Below are 14,526 nucleotides of genomic sequence, written 5' to 3'. Positions count from 1 at the left end.
CTGCTCGAATTCGTTTACTGTCTGATCATTTTTCCTCGATTTTAGCTACCTAACCTTTTAGCTACCTAGCATTTTAGAAAGTTAGCAATGAACTTGGTGTAGCAGAGTGGTTTGTAGATTCCTCCTGTGTCTTCCATATGAAGCTGGCTTGCCAAAACTTATACGCTTCCTCTACGTCTAGGAAAAACCACCGCTGATGACTTGGAAAGTAATGTCATCCGTCAGCCTTTGTGCGAGGGTTGCCCAGAAAGTAGTGCACCGCATTTTTTTTCTCAGCTGAAAACAATGCTACGAATGCGAAACGTTACATATGTATTATTTGAAGTCTCCTGAGTGGTGGTTGGTGGGTTTGTGGGGGTTGAAGGGACCAGACTACAAAGGCCATCAGTCACTTTTTCCACGATCGTGAAACACCCACAAGGAACAAAAACAAGCTACGGAGATGACAAGGGATGACACAGAACAAGAAAGTCATAGACAAAGACCAGAAAAGAGGAATCAAAAACACACAGAGTGTTACAGTGGTTGGCCGACCATGGAAACAAAAAAAGGAAAAGCCAACCACCATGAGGCACACTAAAATGCCCAATCTAAAACCGTAGGTCAAAGGCCAGACTCAACACAAAAGATAGAGACAAACCCTCAGATCGAGCGATAAAAGCCCCCTGGACGAATAAAACTCAACACTAAGCCCGCCATGGCAGCGTCATCCGTTAAAAGTGCATGGAGCATATCAGGCAGCGCATACGTCTGCCTGAGCGCAGTTAAAAGCGGACAGTCCAACAAAATGTGGACCACTGTCAGTGCTGAACCACAGAGACAGAGAGGTGGGTCCTCGCGGCGCAATAAATAACCGTGCGTCATCCAGGTGTGGCCAATGCGTAGCCGGCAGAGGACAACGGAGTCCTTGCGAGAGGCCCACAAGGAAGAGCGCCACACACTGGTAGTCTCCTTGTCGATCCGAAGTTTGTTGGGTGAAGGCAGGATGCGCCATTCATCACCCGAGGAACCAAAGACCTTCTGCCGCAAAACCGAAAGGCCAGTCTCCAAAGCCGGTGCACCGACAGCCTGTTTGGCCAGCGTGTCAACACGTTCATTACCCGGGATGCCGACATGACCCGGAGTCCACATGAAAACCACGGAGCGGCCAAGTTTCCGTCACTTTCGACAGATAGCGTAGCTGCAGGACAGTTTTAAAATGGCTTCTGTATGCGGTGTATGTTACAAGCAACGTGCTGTCATTGAATTTCTCACTGTAGAGGAAGAAACTGTGGGGAATATTGACAAACGTTTGTGCAAAGTCTATGGAGCATCTGCTGTCCAAAGAAGTACAGCTAGTCGCCGGGCACAGAGGGTGAGGTCGTCAGCAGGCGGTTCGGCGGAGCTTCATGATTTGCGGCGATCGGGGGGATACCATCCACAGCTGTCACACCTGACATGTTGCAGCGAGCTGATGTGGTCATTCACGAGGACAGACGCATTATGATTCGGCAATTTGCGCTGTACCTGTCAATCAGCAAAGGAAGTGTCGCTGCAATTATCCGCACCCTTGGATATTGGAAAGTGTGTGCATGATGGGTCACACGGTGTCTAATGGTAGATCGCAAATCGCACAGAAAAAAACATTTGTCTTGATTTGTTGCAACGTTTTGAAGCTGAGGGGAAAGCCTTCTTGTCCCGCATTGTGACAGGTGATGAAACCTCGGTTCACCATTTTGAGCCCGAAACAAAGCGGCAGTCGACGGAGTGGCCATTCCCACTCCCCACAGAAGAAAAAATTCAAAGCAACTGCTTCCACCGATAAGGTCATGATCAGCCTCTTCTGGAACTGTGAAGGTGTGATTCTCATTGATGTGATGCCAAGAGGCTGTACTGTTAATTCAGAAGCATATGTCAACACATTAACAAAACTCAAGACGCGCTTCCGGCGACTTCGGCGCCACAGCAACTCAGCAGATACACTCCTGGAAATGGAAAAAAGAACACATTGACACCGGTGTGTCAGACCCACCATACTTGCTCCGGACACTGCGAGAGGGCTGTACAAGCAATGATCACACGCACGGCACAGCGGACACACCAGGAACCGCGGTGTTGGCCGTCGAATGGCGCTAGCTGCGCAGCATTTGTGCACCGCCGCCGTCAGTGTCAGCCAGTTTGCCGTGGCATACGGAGCTCCATCGCAGTCTTTAACACTGGTAGCATTCCGCGACAGCGTGGACGTGAACCGTATGTGCAGTTGACGGACTTTGAGCGAGGGCGTATAGTGGGCATGCGGGAGGCCGGGTGGACGTACCGCCGAATTGCTCAACACGTGGGGCGTGAGGTCTCCACAGTACATCGATGTTGTCGCCAGTGGTCGGCGGAAGGTGCACGTGCCCGTCGACCTGGGACCGGACCGCAGCGACGCACGGATGCACGCCAAGACCGTAGGATCCTACGCAGTGCCGTAGTGGACCGCACCGCCACTTCCCAGCAAATTAGGGACACTGTTGCTCCTGGGGTATCGGCGAGGACCATTCGCAACCGTCTCCATGAAGCTGGGCTACGGTCCCGCACACCGTTAGGCCGTCTTCCGCTCACGCCCCAACATCGTGCAGCCCGCCTCCAGTGGTGTCGCGACAGGCGTGCATGGAGGGACGAATGGAGACGTGTCGTCTTCAGCGATGAGAGTCGCTTCTGCCTTGGTGCCAATGATGGTCGTATGCGTGTTTGGCGCCGTGCAGGTGAGCGCCACAATCAGGACTGCATACGACCGAGGCACACAGGGCCAACACCCGGCATCATGGTGTGGGGAGCGATCTCCTACACTGGCCGTACACCACTGGTGATCGTCGAGGGGACACTGAATAGTGCACGGTACATCCAAACCGTCATCGAACCCATCGTTCTACCATTCCTAGACCGGCAAGGGAACTTGCTGTTCCAACAGGACAATGCACGTCCGCATGTATCCCGTGCCACCCAACGTGCTCTAGAAGGTGTAAGTCAACTACCCTGGCCAGCAAGATCTCCGGATCTGTCCCCCATTGAGCATGTTTGGGACTGGATGAAGCGTCGTCTCACGCGGTCTGCACGTCCAGCACGAACGCTGGTCCAACTGAGGCGCCAGGTGGAAATGGCATGGCAAGCCGTTCCACAGGACTACATCCAGCATCTCTACGATCGTCTCCATGGGAGAATAGCAGCCTGCATTGCTGCGAAAGGTGGATATACACTGTACTAGTGCCGACATTGTGCATGCTCTGTTGCCTGTGTCTATGTGCCTGTGGTTCTGTCAGTGTGATCATGTGATGTATCTGACCCCAGGAATGTGTCAATAAAGTTTCCCCTTCCTGGGACAATGAATTCACGGTGTTCTTATTTCAATTTCCAGGAGTGTATTTTGCTGCAACACGATAACGCTCGGTTCCACAAAAGTCTGAGAACTGCTGAACACGTCGCAAAACAGGGTTGGACAGTGTTACCCCATCCACCCTGCAGCCCTGAACTAGCCCCCTCGGACTTCCACTTGTTTGGACCATTAAATGATGCCATTTGTGGAAGACATTTTGAGGACGGTGAGGAGGTGATTCACGCAGCGAAGCGCTGGCTGCGCCACCAGGACAAGGATTGGTACCGACAGGGTATGCATACCCGTGTTTCACACTCGAGGAAGGCTGTAGAACGGGGTGGAGATTACGTGGAAAAATAGGGTCTGTAGATAAAACACCATGCTTTCGTGTGTGTAATTCTCATTACATTCAATAAATAATTGCTGAAGAAAAAAATGCGGTGCATTGCTTTCTGGGCAACCGTCGAACTTAGAGCTATGCACAGACCTTCCGCTGCAAGCCAAACTATTCTGTGCTGATGGTTTCATAGTTGGCGATATGTTCTTGGATTAATCACTGAAACACTGTCTAGATTGCCAAGAATGTTTATTGGCCAATAGCGTTCCGCTCATGAGAGCTGCTCGTTAGGTTTAGGGATAGAAGCAATACGTGCTAAGTTCCATTTAGTTGAAAAGTAGCAGCTCATTCTGTATCTGACTCTGGCCGAACTTACATTCAGACCTGGAGTAGCGGAACCGCCAAGCGCACATGGTGCCGCTTAAGTGGCTTGGAGATCACATGAAGATCGGCAGCGTCCTCTCGGCTACGTTCAGACAGCGTAGCAACCAACGAAAGGTCGGAGGCGCACCACCTACTGTCGTCAACAACTTCCGTAATCAGCTCCATGTTGACGTCTGCTGGCTGTACACCCGCCTCGGTGCCCTCACTGTTATGATCTGCCTCCACAATTTGCTCCATACTGTCTTCTGTTTCCTACCGCTATACAAGAACTATCGGCAAATTTATGTTGTGAATACCCATTTGTTATTAAATTATTAATTTCCTTACTCGTTCCGTTTAGTTCTTCAGTTGATGTCAAACTCATGGAATCTTTAACACTGTTATTCAGATTTAATTTTATAACTCGCACGTAAGGCGCTTAGAAAAATTAGTCACACAGTGTCAGATGTTACAAGCATCTTTCATTTGATTGGTGGAATTTAAAAATAATGTACACATTTAAAGGCTGTGTAAAGCAAGTAGTATATACACTGAAGAGCCAAACAAACTGGTACACCTGCCTAATATCGTGTAGGGCCCCCGCGAGTACGCAGAAGTACCACAACACGACGCATGGACTTGGCTAATGTCTGAAGTGCTGCTGGAGGCAACTGACACCATGAATCCTGCAGAGCTGTCCATAAATCCGTAAGAGTACGAGGGGGCGGAGATCTCTTCTGAACAGCACGCTGTAAGGCATCCCAGATATGCCCAATAATGTTCATGTGTGAGGAGTTTAATGGGCAGAGGAAATGTTTAAACTCAGAAGAGTGTTCCTGGAGCCACTCTGTAGCAAGTCTAAGCGTTTGGGGTGTCGCATTGTGCAGCTGAAATTGCCCAAGTTCCTTGGAAGGCACAATGGACATGAATGGATGCAGGTGATGAGACAGGAAACTTATGGACGTGTTACCTGTCAGAGTCTTTATCAAGATGTATCAGGGGTACCATATCACTCCAACTGCACATGCTCCACACCATTACAGAGCATCCACCAGCTTGAACAGTCCCCTGCTGGCCTGCAGGGTCCATGGGTTCTCAAGGTTGTCTCCATACCCGTACACGTCCATCCGCTCTAAAAGATTTGAAACGAGATTTGTACGACCAGGCAACATGTTTCCAGTCATCAACAGTCGGTGTTGACGGGCCCAGGCGAGGTGTAAACCTTCGTGACATGCAGTCACCAAGGATACACAAATCGGCCTTGGGCTCCGAAAGCCCGTATCGATGACGTTTCGTTTAATGTTTCGCACGCTGACACTTGTTGATGGCCCAGCATTGAAATCAGCAGCAATTTGCGGGCTGGTCGCACTACTGTCACATTGAACGATTCTCTTCAGTCGTCTTGGTTCCGTTTTGGTTCAAATGGCTCTGAGCACTATGGGACTTAACATCTGTGGTCATCAGTCCCCTATAACTTAGAACTACTTAAACCTAACTAACCTAAGGACAGCACACACATCCATTCCGGAGGCAGGATTCGAACCTGCGACCTAGCGGTCGCGCGATTCCAGACTGAAGCGCCTAGAACCGCTCGGCCACGCTGGCCGGCGGTTCCATTTTTGCAGCATCTTTTTCCGGCCACAGTGATATCGGAGATTTGAGGTTTTACCAGATTCCTGATATTCACGGTACACTCGTGAAATGGCCGTACGAAAAAATCCCCACTTCATCGCTACCTCGGAGATGCTGTGTCCCATCGATCGTGCGCCGACTATAACACTATGTTCAAACTCACTTAAATCTTGATAATCTGCCATTGTAGCAGCATTAGCCCCGCGGTATTAGCCGAGCGGTCTAGGCGCTGCAGTCATTGGCTGTGCGGCTGGTCCCGGTGGAGGTTCGAGTCCTCCCTCGGACATCGGTGTGTGTGTTTGTCCTTAGGATAATTTAGGTTAAGTAGTGTGTAAGCTTAGGGACTGATGACCTTAGCAGTTAAGTCCCATAAGATTTCACACACATTTGAACATTTTTTGAATGTAGCAGCATTAGCCGATCTAACAACTCCGCCAGACACTTGTTGTGTACACCGAGCGAGGTGGCGCAGTGGCTAGCACACTGGACTCGCATTCGGACGACGGTTCAATCCCGTGTCCGGCCATCCTGATTTAGGTTTTCCGTGATTTCCCTAAATCGTTCTAGGCAAATGCCGGGATGGTTCCTTTGAAAGGGCACAGGCGACTTCCTTCCCCGTCATTCCCTAATCCGATGAGACCGATGAACTCACTGTCTGGTCTCCTGCCCCAAAACAAGAAACAAACAACTTGTGTTATATAGGCGTTGCCGACCGCAGCGCCGTATTCTGCCTGTTCAGATCTCTCTGTATTTGAATATGCATACTTATACCAGTTTCTTTGGCGCTTCAGTGTAGAAATTCATTCTTGTACAAAATCTTGCTTTTTCTTTTTCCTTTGCAGAGCACTGGCAAAACATATAACTCCACCCACAATTGGGTTTATACCACCTGGAAGCACCACCGTCCAACAGATTTTAGTGTTGCCTGGAGGTAACATGTCAGCCATGGAAAGACTGTTAGAAATTGAGGAGGAGCACGTAGCCACACTCTTAGCTGTTGCTGCTTTCAGCGTTCCACAAATGCTGGGCAGCAGAGGAATAAAGCCTTCCAAATCCTCAGGTAAGATACCGCTTCTTACTATGGAGAGTCTACTGCTTTCATAAGCAGAGCTGTAAGTGGAGAACTGAAGTATTTTACTGTATATAGTCTTTTGGCAACAGGTCTCCCGAAGGTGACAAAGGAAGTCCACACCAAGGTGGTGGAATACTACCAGGAGATACTGTGGGGAGAGGTCGGCCAGGTGTCGGAACACGTCGCGCTGTGGTGGGGTCCGTCCGCGCTGGGGGTGTTCCCTGTCGAACACACCCAGCAATTCCGGGCCTGGCTGCACAAGGTACAACTCGCAGGTAAAAATCTCTCTGTTTCGGACTTCGTGTACGATCATAACACGTTACTCTAAACTGACTCAATTTCCGGTCTTAACTGTGTATAAACTGAAAACTAAACTAAAAACCTAAACTCCTCCCGAACAGGCCATGAAGGCCCAACGGTACTGACCGGCCGCCGTGTCATCCTCAGACCATAGGCGCTACTGGATGCGGACATGGGGTGCAAGTGGTCAGCACACCGCTCTCCCGGCCGTATGTCAGTTTCTGTTGTGTACATAGTCCCGCGTAGTCAGCGTTAGTGATGGGGAGCTCGTGAATGAGTCGTTTAAATGAACGCTTCACTCCAGTGAAGTGTGAACTAACCACTCAATTTCAATGAACTGGTACTTCAAACTCTCCACAGATAGTACACTCCACACTTTTTTTCTAGTTCGTTCACTCACTCTCTTCCCCTCTCCCTCTCCCACTACATTGGCGCTACGTCACTCATTCTCCCTTCACTTCAATCCTCCCTGTACTGCCTGTCGACGAATCGCGCGGTGAAATACACTTAGAACAACAGTTGCACTTTGCTTTCACATAACCTAAATCGGCGAAGAAACCCCAAATTTCACTACTTTTACGCGATCGCGTGTTGCTAGCCATTGTATAAGCGTGAAGACACAAAAACTGCTTTCGAATAAAATAAAGAGGGATTTTACCTGAAATCGTACGAATGACTACAGGTGACAGTTTACGTTTTGAATTTAGAGGGTTATTATTCTCAATAAAAATAAAATCTCCAGGAAAACTTCTGAATAATTACTTAACGTAGGTATATAGACTTTGTGACAGTGGTAAACATACTCATTCTATTTTGGATTAAATTTTAAAAGGAACATAAACTTGGACTGCATTTCGTTGGTAGCCCTAGTTTTCAGTCCATAAATACAGCAAATAAGGTTTCACTTGGCAGATGAAGACTCTGTTTGGCGCTTCATGAGAAAATGTATTTAAGTTAACTCAGACGCTGTAAGACGCAAAACTTTGCGTGCACGTTACTGCATAGTTCGGCCATCTGTTGGTAAAAATATGAAGTATTACGAAGCTTTATTGTACGAGCGAGGCGAAGCGAGCGTAGCCGCGGCTGAACGGCGAACTGGGCAACTTCGCCAGGCCTCCGTACTTCATGAATGAACTACTTCGTTTGAACGCTTCACGGCAAAGAGTGAAACGAATGAAGTACTTCACGGGAATGAACGAGTTCGACCCAACTCTAGTCAGCGCGTACACAACTTTCCCACTAGATCGCGCCCCGCTAAGCACAACAGCGCAGGCGCAGCGCTCGTCCGTCTCCGCACTACGAGATGGCGTTGTCATAGAGACGGACCAAATTCTGCATCCGCCGATCCGCGTATTAATATGAAACGCAGCCAATGAGATTGCTGCTAACGTAGAATCTTTTCTCCTCGCGGATCACACTCGCGCAGTGATACATGAACGCGCAAGGTATTATAACGAGTGTACAGACCTCCGACGAGTCAGTCTGCATTTGCCTGCATTAGTCCTTACCAGTCTATAGTCAAGTTTCAGTCTGCGCCTAATAAGATTATCATATTCCTGTACATAGCCATGAAGAGAAATGACTAGACACTTTGTCAAGTATCAGAGAGATGTGAGAATAAGATTAACGTACCAAGACCAAAGGAACTTCAGATTGTCAATTGTAAACAGCATCCAGAATCAAGTTACGTAATATCTATGCTTTTTATTATTTTAATAAATGTGTGTGAAAATTAATCAACTTCTGTTTAAAGTTGGTCACCGTCAATCTGCTACTCTAAGCGTGCAAGTGGCATTTCTATCGTCTGACCTAACGGCAGAAGATGAACACGCCACGATAATACCATGAGACATATTGCTGACACTCGCCTACTTCGTTAGAGCGACGAGTCAAATAATCTGATGGTGTGTGTACCGAAGGTCTTACAGTACGCACCCCACAGTTTCCAAGACCTGAGCCGCTACTTCTCAATCAAGGAGCTCCTCAGTTTGCCTCACAAGGGCTGAGTGCACCCCGCTTGCCAACAGCGCTTAGCAGACCGGATGGTCACCCATCCAAGTGCTAGCCCAGCCAGACAGCGCTTAACTTCGGTGGTCTGACGGGAACCGGCGTTACCACTGCGGCAAGGCCGTTAGCGTGTATAAACTGAGGTGACAAAATTCTTGGGATACCTCCTAATATTGAGTCGGGGATCGTTTTACCCAGCGTAGTACAGCAACTCGTCGTGGCATGGACTCTTCAAGTCGTTAGAAGTCCCCTGCGTAAATATTAAGACACACTGCCTCTACAGCCGTCCATAACAGCGAAAGTGTTGCCGGTGCAGGATTTTACGCACGAACTAACCTCTAGATTATGTCTCGCAAATGTCCAGAAGGATTCATATCGTGCAATCTGGGCGGCCGAACCATTCGCTCTAAGTGTCCTGAATGTTCTTCACGCCAATCGCGAACAATTACGGCCCGGTGACATGGCACACTGCCATCCACAAAAATTCCACCCTTGTTTGGGAACATGAGGTCCATGAATTGGTTCAAATGTTCTCCAAGTAGCCGAACATACAGAGGACCCAATCCATTCCATGTATACATAACCCACACCATGGTGGAGCCGCCACTGGCTTGAACGTCGCGGTGTTGATAAACAGGGTCCATGGCTTCGAGATGCTGCGGCACACTTTCACCCTCGGTCAGCTCTTAACGACTGAAGTCGGGACTCATCTGAGCCGACAACGATTTCCTAGGGTCCAGCCGATATGGTCCAGAGACCAGGAGAGGCGCTGCAGGCGATGTCGTGCTGTTATCAAAGACACTCGGTCTGCTACTGTCATAGCCCATTGCAGCCTAATTTCGCCGCGCTATCCTAACTGATACACTACTGGCCATTAAATATGCTATACCAAGAAGAAATGCAGATGATAAACGGATATTCATTGGACAAATATATTATACTAGAACTGACATGTCATTACATTTTCACTCAATTTGGGTGCATAGATCCTGAGAGATCGGTACCCAGAACAACCACCTCTGGCCGTAATAACGGCCTTGATATGCCTGGCATTGAGTCAAACAGAGCTTGGATGGCGTGTACAGGTACAGCTGCCCATGCTGCTTCAACACGATACCACAGTTCATCATGTGTAGTGACTGGCGTATTGTGACGACCCAGTTGCTCGGCCATCATTGACCAGACGTTTTCAGTTGGTGAGAGATCTGGAGAATGTGCTGGCCAGGGCAGCAGTCGAACATTTTCTGTATCCAGAAAGGCCTGTACAGGACCTGCAGCATGAGGTCGTGCGTTAGCCTGCTGAAATGCAGGGTTTCGCAGGGATCGAATGAAGGGTAGAGCCACGGGTCGTAACACATCTGAAATGTAACGTCCACTGTTCAAAGTGCCGTCAATGCGAACAAGAGGTGACAGAGATGTGTAACCAATAGCACCCCATACAATCACGCCGGGTGATATGCCAGTATGGCGATGGTGAATACATGCTTCCAATGTGCGTTCACCGCGATGTCGCCAAACACGGATGCGACCATCATGATGCTGTAAACAGAACCTGGATTCATCCGAAAAAATGACGTTTTGCCATTCGTGCACCCAGGTTCGTTGTTGAGTACACCATCGCAGGCGCTCCTGTCTGTAATGCAGTGTCAAGGGTAACCGCAGCCATGGTCTCCGTGCTGATAGTCCATGCTGCTGCAAACGAACGTCGTCGAAGTGTTTGTGCAGATGGTTGTTGTGTTGCAAACATCCCCTTCTGTTGACTCAGGGATTGAGATGTGGCTGCACGATCCATTACAGCCATGTGGATAAGATGCCTGTCATCTCGATTGCTAGTAATACGAGGCCGTTGGGATCCAGCACGGCGTTCCGTATTACCCTCCTGAACCCACCGATTCCATATTCTGCTAATAGTCACTTGATCTCGACCAACGCGAGCAGCAATGTTGCGATACGATAAACCGCAATCGCGATAGGCTACAATCCGACCTTTATCAAAGTCGGAAACGTGATGGTACGCAATTCTACTCCTCACACGAGGCATCACAACAACGTTTCACCAGGCAACGCCGGTCAACTGCTGTTTGTGTATGAGAAATCGGTTGGAAACTTTCCTCATGTCAGCACGTTGTTGGTGTCGCCACCTGCGCCAACCTTGTGTGAATGGTCAGAAAAGCAAATCATTTGCATATCACAGCATCTTCTTCCTGTAGGTTAAATTTCGCGTCTGTAGCACGTCATCTTCGTGGTGTGGCAACTTTAATGGCCAGTAGTGTATGTACGCATCACATTGATTTCTGGGGTTATTGCACGCAGTATTGCACTAACTACGCCGACGCCTCTGATGTCGGTCGTTAAGTGAAAGCCGTCATCCACTGCGTTGTCCGTGGTGAAAGGTAATGCCTGAAATATAGTATTCTGGGCTCGCTATTAACACTGTGGATCGTGAAATATTGAATTCCCTAACAATTTCTGAAATGGACCGTCCCATGGGTCTAGCTCTAACTGCCAACCCGCGTTGAAAGTCTGTTAACTGCCGTCGTGCGGTCATAATTATGTCGGGAACATCTTCACAAGAATCACCCGAGTACAAACGACAGCTGCGCGACACAGTGGCCTTTTGCACCTTGGGTACGCGACACTACCGCGATCTGCGTGTGCTCATATTGCTATCTCATGACTTGTCACCTCATTGTAAGATTCTATGTATGAGACATCAAGGACAGTTTCTGCATTTCACGGATATCGTGCAAATCACAGTCTCCTTTTTGTAGTTAATCAAAATTTTAGGCTCGTCGGTGTACATACGAAAGCCAAACTGTGGGCAACAAATGAGCGCACTCTGTAATACTTATGTATGCAGCAGTAAGACAGACGCATGAAAGTTAACTCCACATTGGTTTATGTAAATCTTTACGTTCTTAGCCAAAACTTTTCTTACATGAAAGACCGACAAGATTTAAAGTGAAAAGAAAACTAGGAAACGTAGTTTTGTTAGAGGCCTAACCCACAATATCGCAATGTTCTCTGTCAACTGTTATTTGTTTTTCTGTCTTAAGCATGCAGGAGATTAAGAAATTTTCATATCATTCGCGTTTCGCTTTTAATTGTAAAAGATCATCAATGGTTGTTGAGATTTATTACTCATTTTATCATCTTCTAACGTCGGCGAATTTTTTCCTCGTCGCTAGCAGTGGAAAAAATCTTTGTTGTACCACTCTTCGCTATTCTTCGACTTCTAGGAACACTCTTTTTTTGCTGCATTTATGTTCTTTGGACTTCACTTTTGTAAATGATATGTTAAGTGTTACCAATGTGAAATGAAGTGAAAAGCACGCAAACGCAACAAAAGAAAAAGCCGGTGCTCAAATGCCAAAAAATCGCGAAGGGTGAAAGTGCAACAAAGATTTATCGTCCACAACCTTTGCTTCGACTCGTGTAAAAAGGAGTAATAAACGTCAAACACTGCTGATGTTCTGTAAATAAAAACGAAACATCTCTGATGTACAACTCTCTTAAAATGCAGTACGCTGAAGACAGAAAAAAAATAAAAATTTATAGATGTAGCAGCTGTCCAGACAGCCACATTAGTATGCTCTGTTTTCTATCTACGATTAACGAACAAAACCCCTCGAACGTGCTCTATGTGGTAAAAATAGAAAGATGTAACAGCTGTCCAGACAGCCACGTTATTATGTTCTGTTTTCTATGTACGATTAACGAACAATATCTCTCGGACGTGCTCTGTGTGGTAAAACTGATAGCTGTAACAGCTGTCCAGACAGCCATATTAGTATGTTCTGTTTGCTTTGCACGATTAACGGACAATATCCCTTGGACATACTCTATATGGGGTGGAAACCTGTTGAAAGATACGTTCGTGGCTGGTGAGGAGGTGTGAATAAGTAAGTTATTGAATACCACTATCGCTAATTAACTGCATTAGATGGGCTGGGTGTGTCGAGCGGGTGAAAAACAACAGACTTCCTCGACAAGTGAGCAGCTATAAGGATCAGTTCAAGACGAATCTGAAGAGTCTTAACATTGACCCAAGCAACTGGAGCGCCGCAGCAGATAATCGTAAACAATGGCGTACAGCTGCTTCAGCTGCTTTCATTTTGAGCAGGAACGTCGGACGCAGGAGAAGGAACAACGGCAGAGATGCAAGTTCCGCTAGACCCAGCCACGCCTTCCACCATCTGTAATGTGTAATGCATGTTACCGCATGTTTCATGCCAGGATTGGTCTGCTAAGCCATCATAGGCATCTCCATACCTGAACTGCCATGCAATAACGGAAATGCAGCAGAAAAATGAAAACTCGTGTACAAGTACCAGCTGACGACAACGACGATCGCTAGTTAATTTATTGCAAGACATTATGTTGTGGCCACTTATGAAAAAACGGAAATTCCAAATTATATTGCATATAAATATCGACATTGCAGCAACAATACGTTATCGTCCATAAGGCTGCTAGTCAGTACAAGTACAGTACACTGTTTCTGTAATCAATTTTTCCATGAGTCTGTGCGTTCCAATGCAGGCTGTAATTCGTCTTTCATTTCGTACGTAAAATGTTGTTTCCCTTAGCATTACTGTCTACCACGTACATACCGTCATTAAGCTTCTATTTTCCTAATTTCCCCGTACAAAAGTAATCCTCGTAGTACTTATAATTTTTAGCGTGATCCAGTACATTACACTGAAGCGCCAAAGATACAAGTATAGGCATGCGCATTCAGCTACAGAGAGATGTAAACAGAATACGGCGCTGCGGTCACTTATATACGTCAACAAGTGTCTGGCGCAATTGTTAGATCGGTTACTGCTGTACAAAAAATGGTTCAAATGGCTCTGAGCACTATGGGACTTAAATTCTGAGGTCATCAGTCCCCTAGAACTTAGAACTACTTAAACCTAACTAACCTAAGGACATCACACACATCCATGCCCGAGGCAGGATTCGAACCTGCGACCGCAGCGGTCGCGTGGTTCCAGACTCTAGCGCCTAGAACCGCTCGGCCACTCCGGCCGGCTACTACTGTACAAGGGCAGGTTATCAAGATTTAAGTGAGTCTGAACGCAGCGTTATAGTCGGCGCACGAGCATGAGACACAGTTTCTCCGAGGTAACGATGAAACGGGGATTTTCCCGTACGACCATTTCATGAATGTACCGTGAATATCAAAAATGTTTGCCGCGCGGGATTAGCCGAGCGGTCTTAGCCGCTGCAGTCATGAACGCACAGTCCCGGCGGAGGTTCGAGTCCTTCCTCGGGCATGGGTGTGTGTGATTGTCCTTAGGATAATTTAGGTTAAGTAGTGTGTCAGCTTAGGGACTGATGACAAAAAAAAATGGTTCAAATGGCTCTGAGCACTATGGGACTTAACATCTGAGGTCATCAGTCCCCTAGAACTTAGAACTACTTAAACCTAACTACCCTAAGGACATCACACACATCCATGGCCGAGGCAGGATTCGA

The 14,526-nt window shown here is 47.6% G+C and overlaps 1 protein-coding gene and 1 pseudogene across 2 annotated transcripts in view; one reads left to right on the top strand and one right to left on the bottom strand.

The window, feature by feature from the left end:
• Window positions 1-14,526, top strand: part of LOC126251829 (uncharacterized) — a 364,384-nt gene that overhangs the window by 212,651 nt on the left and 137,207 nt on the right. For both annotated transcript variants that reach the window (XM_049952492.1, XM_049952491.1), the window contains exons 6-7: window positions 6,509-6,726; window positions 6,828-7,013. In XM_049952492.1, coding sequence (XP_049808449.1) covers window positions 6,509-6,726; window positions 6,828-7,013 — 404 coding nt within the window. The remainder of the gene's footprint in view (window positions 1-6,508; window positions 6,727-6,827; window positions 7,014-14,526) is intronic.
• Window positions 9,057-9,174, bottom strand: LOC126253802 (5S ribosomal RNA; annotated as a pseudogene).

The sequence above is a fragment of the Schistocerca nitens genome, chromosome 4 (assembly GCF_023898315.1).
Source record: "Schistocerca nitens isolate TAMUIC-IGC-003100 chromosome 4, iqSchNite1.1, whole genome shotgun sequence".
NCBI classification, from domain to species: Eukaryota; Metazoa; Arthropoda; class Insecta; order Orthoptera; family Acrididae; genus Schistocerca; species Schistocerca nitens.
The sequence above is the reverse complement of the archived record's forward strand: the minus strand, read 5'-3'. Positions and strand labels throughout refer to the sequence as shown.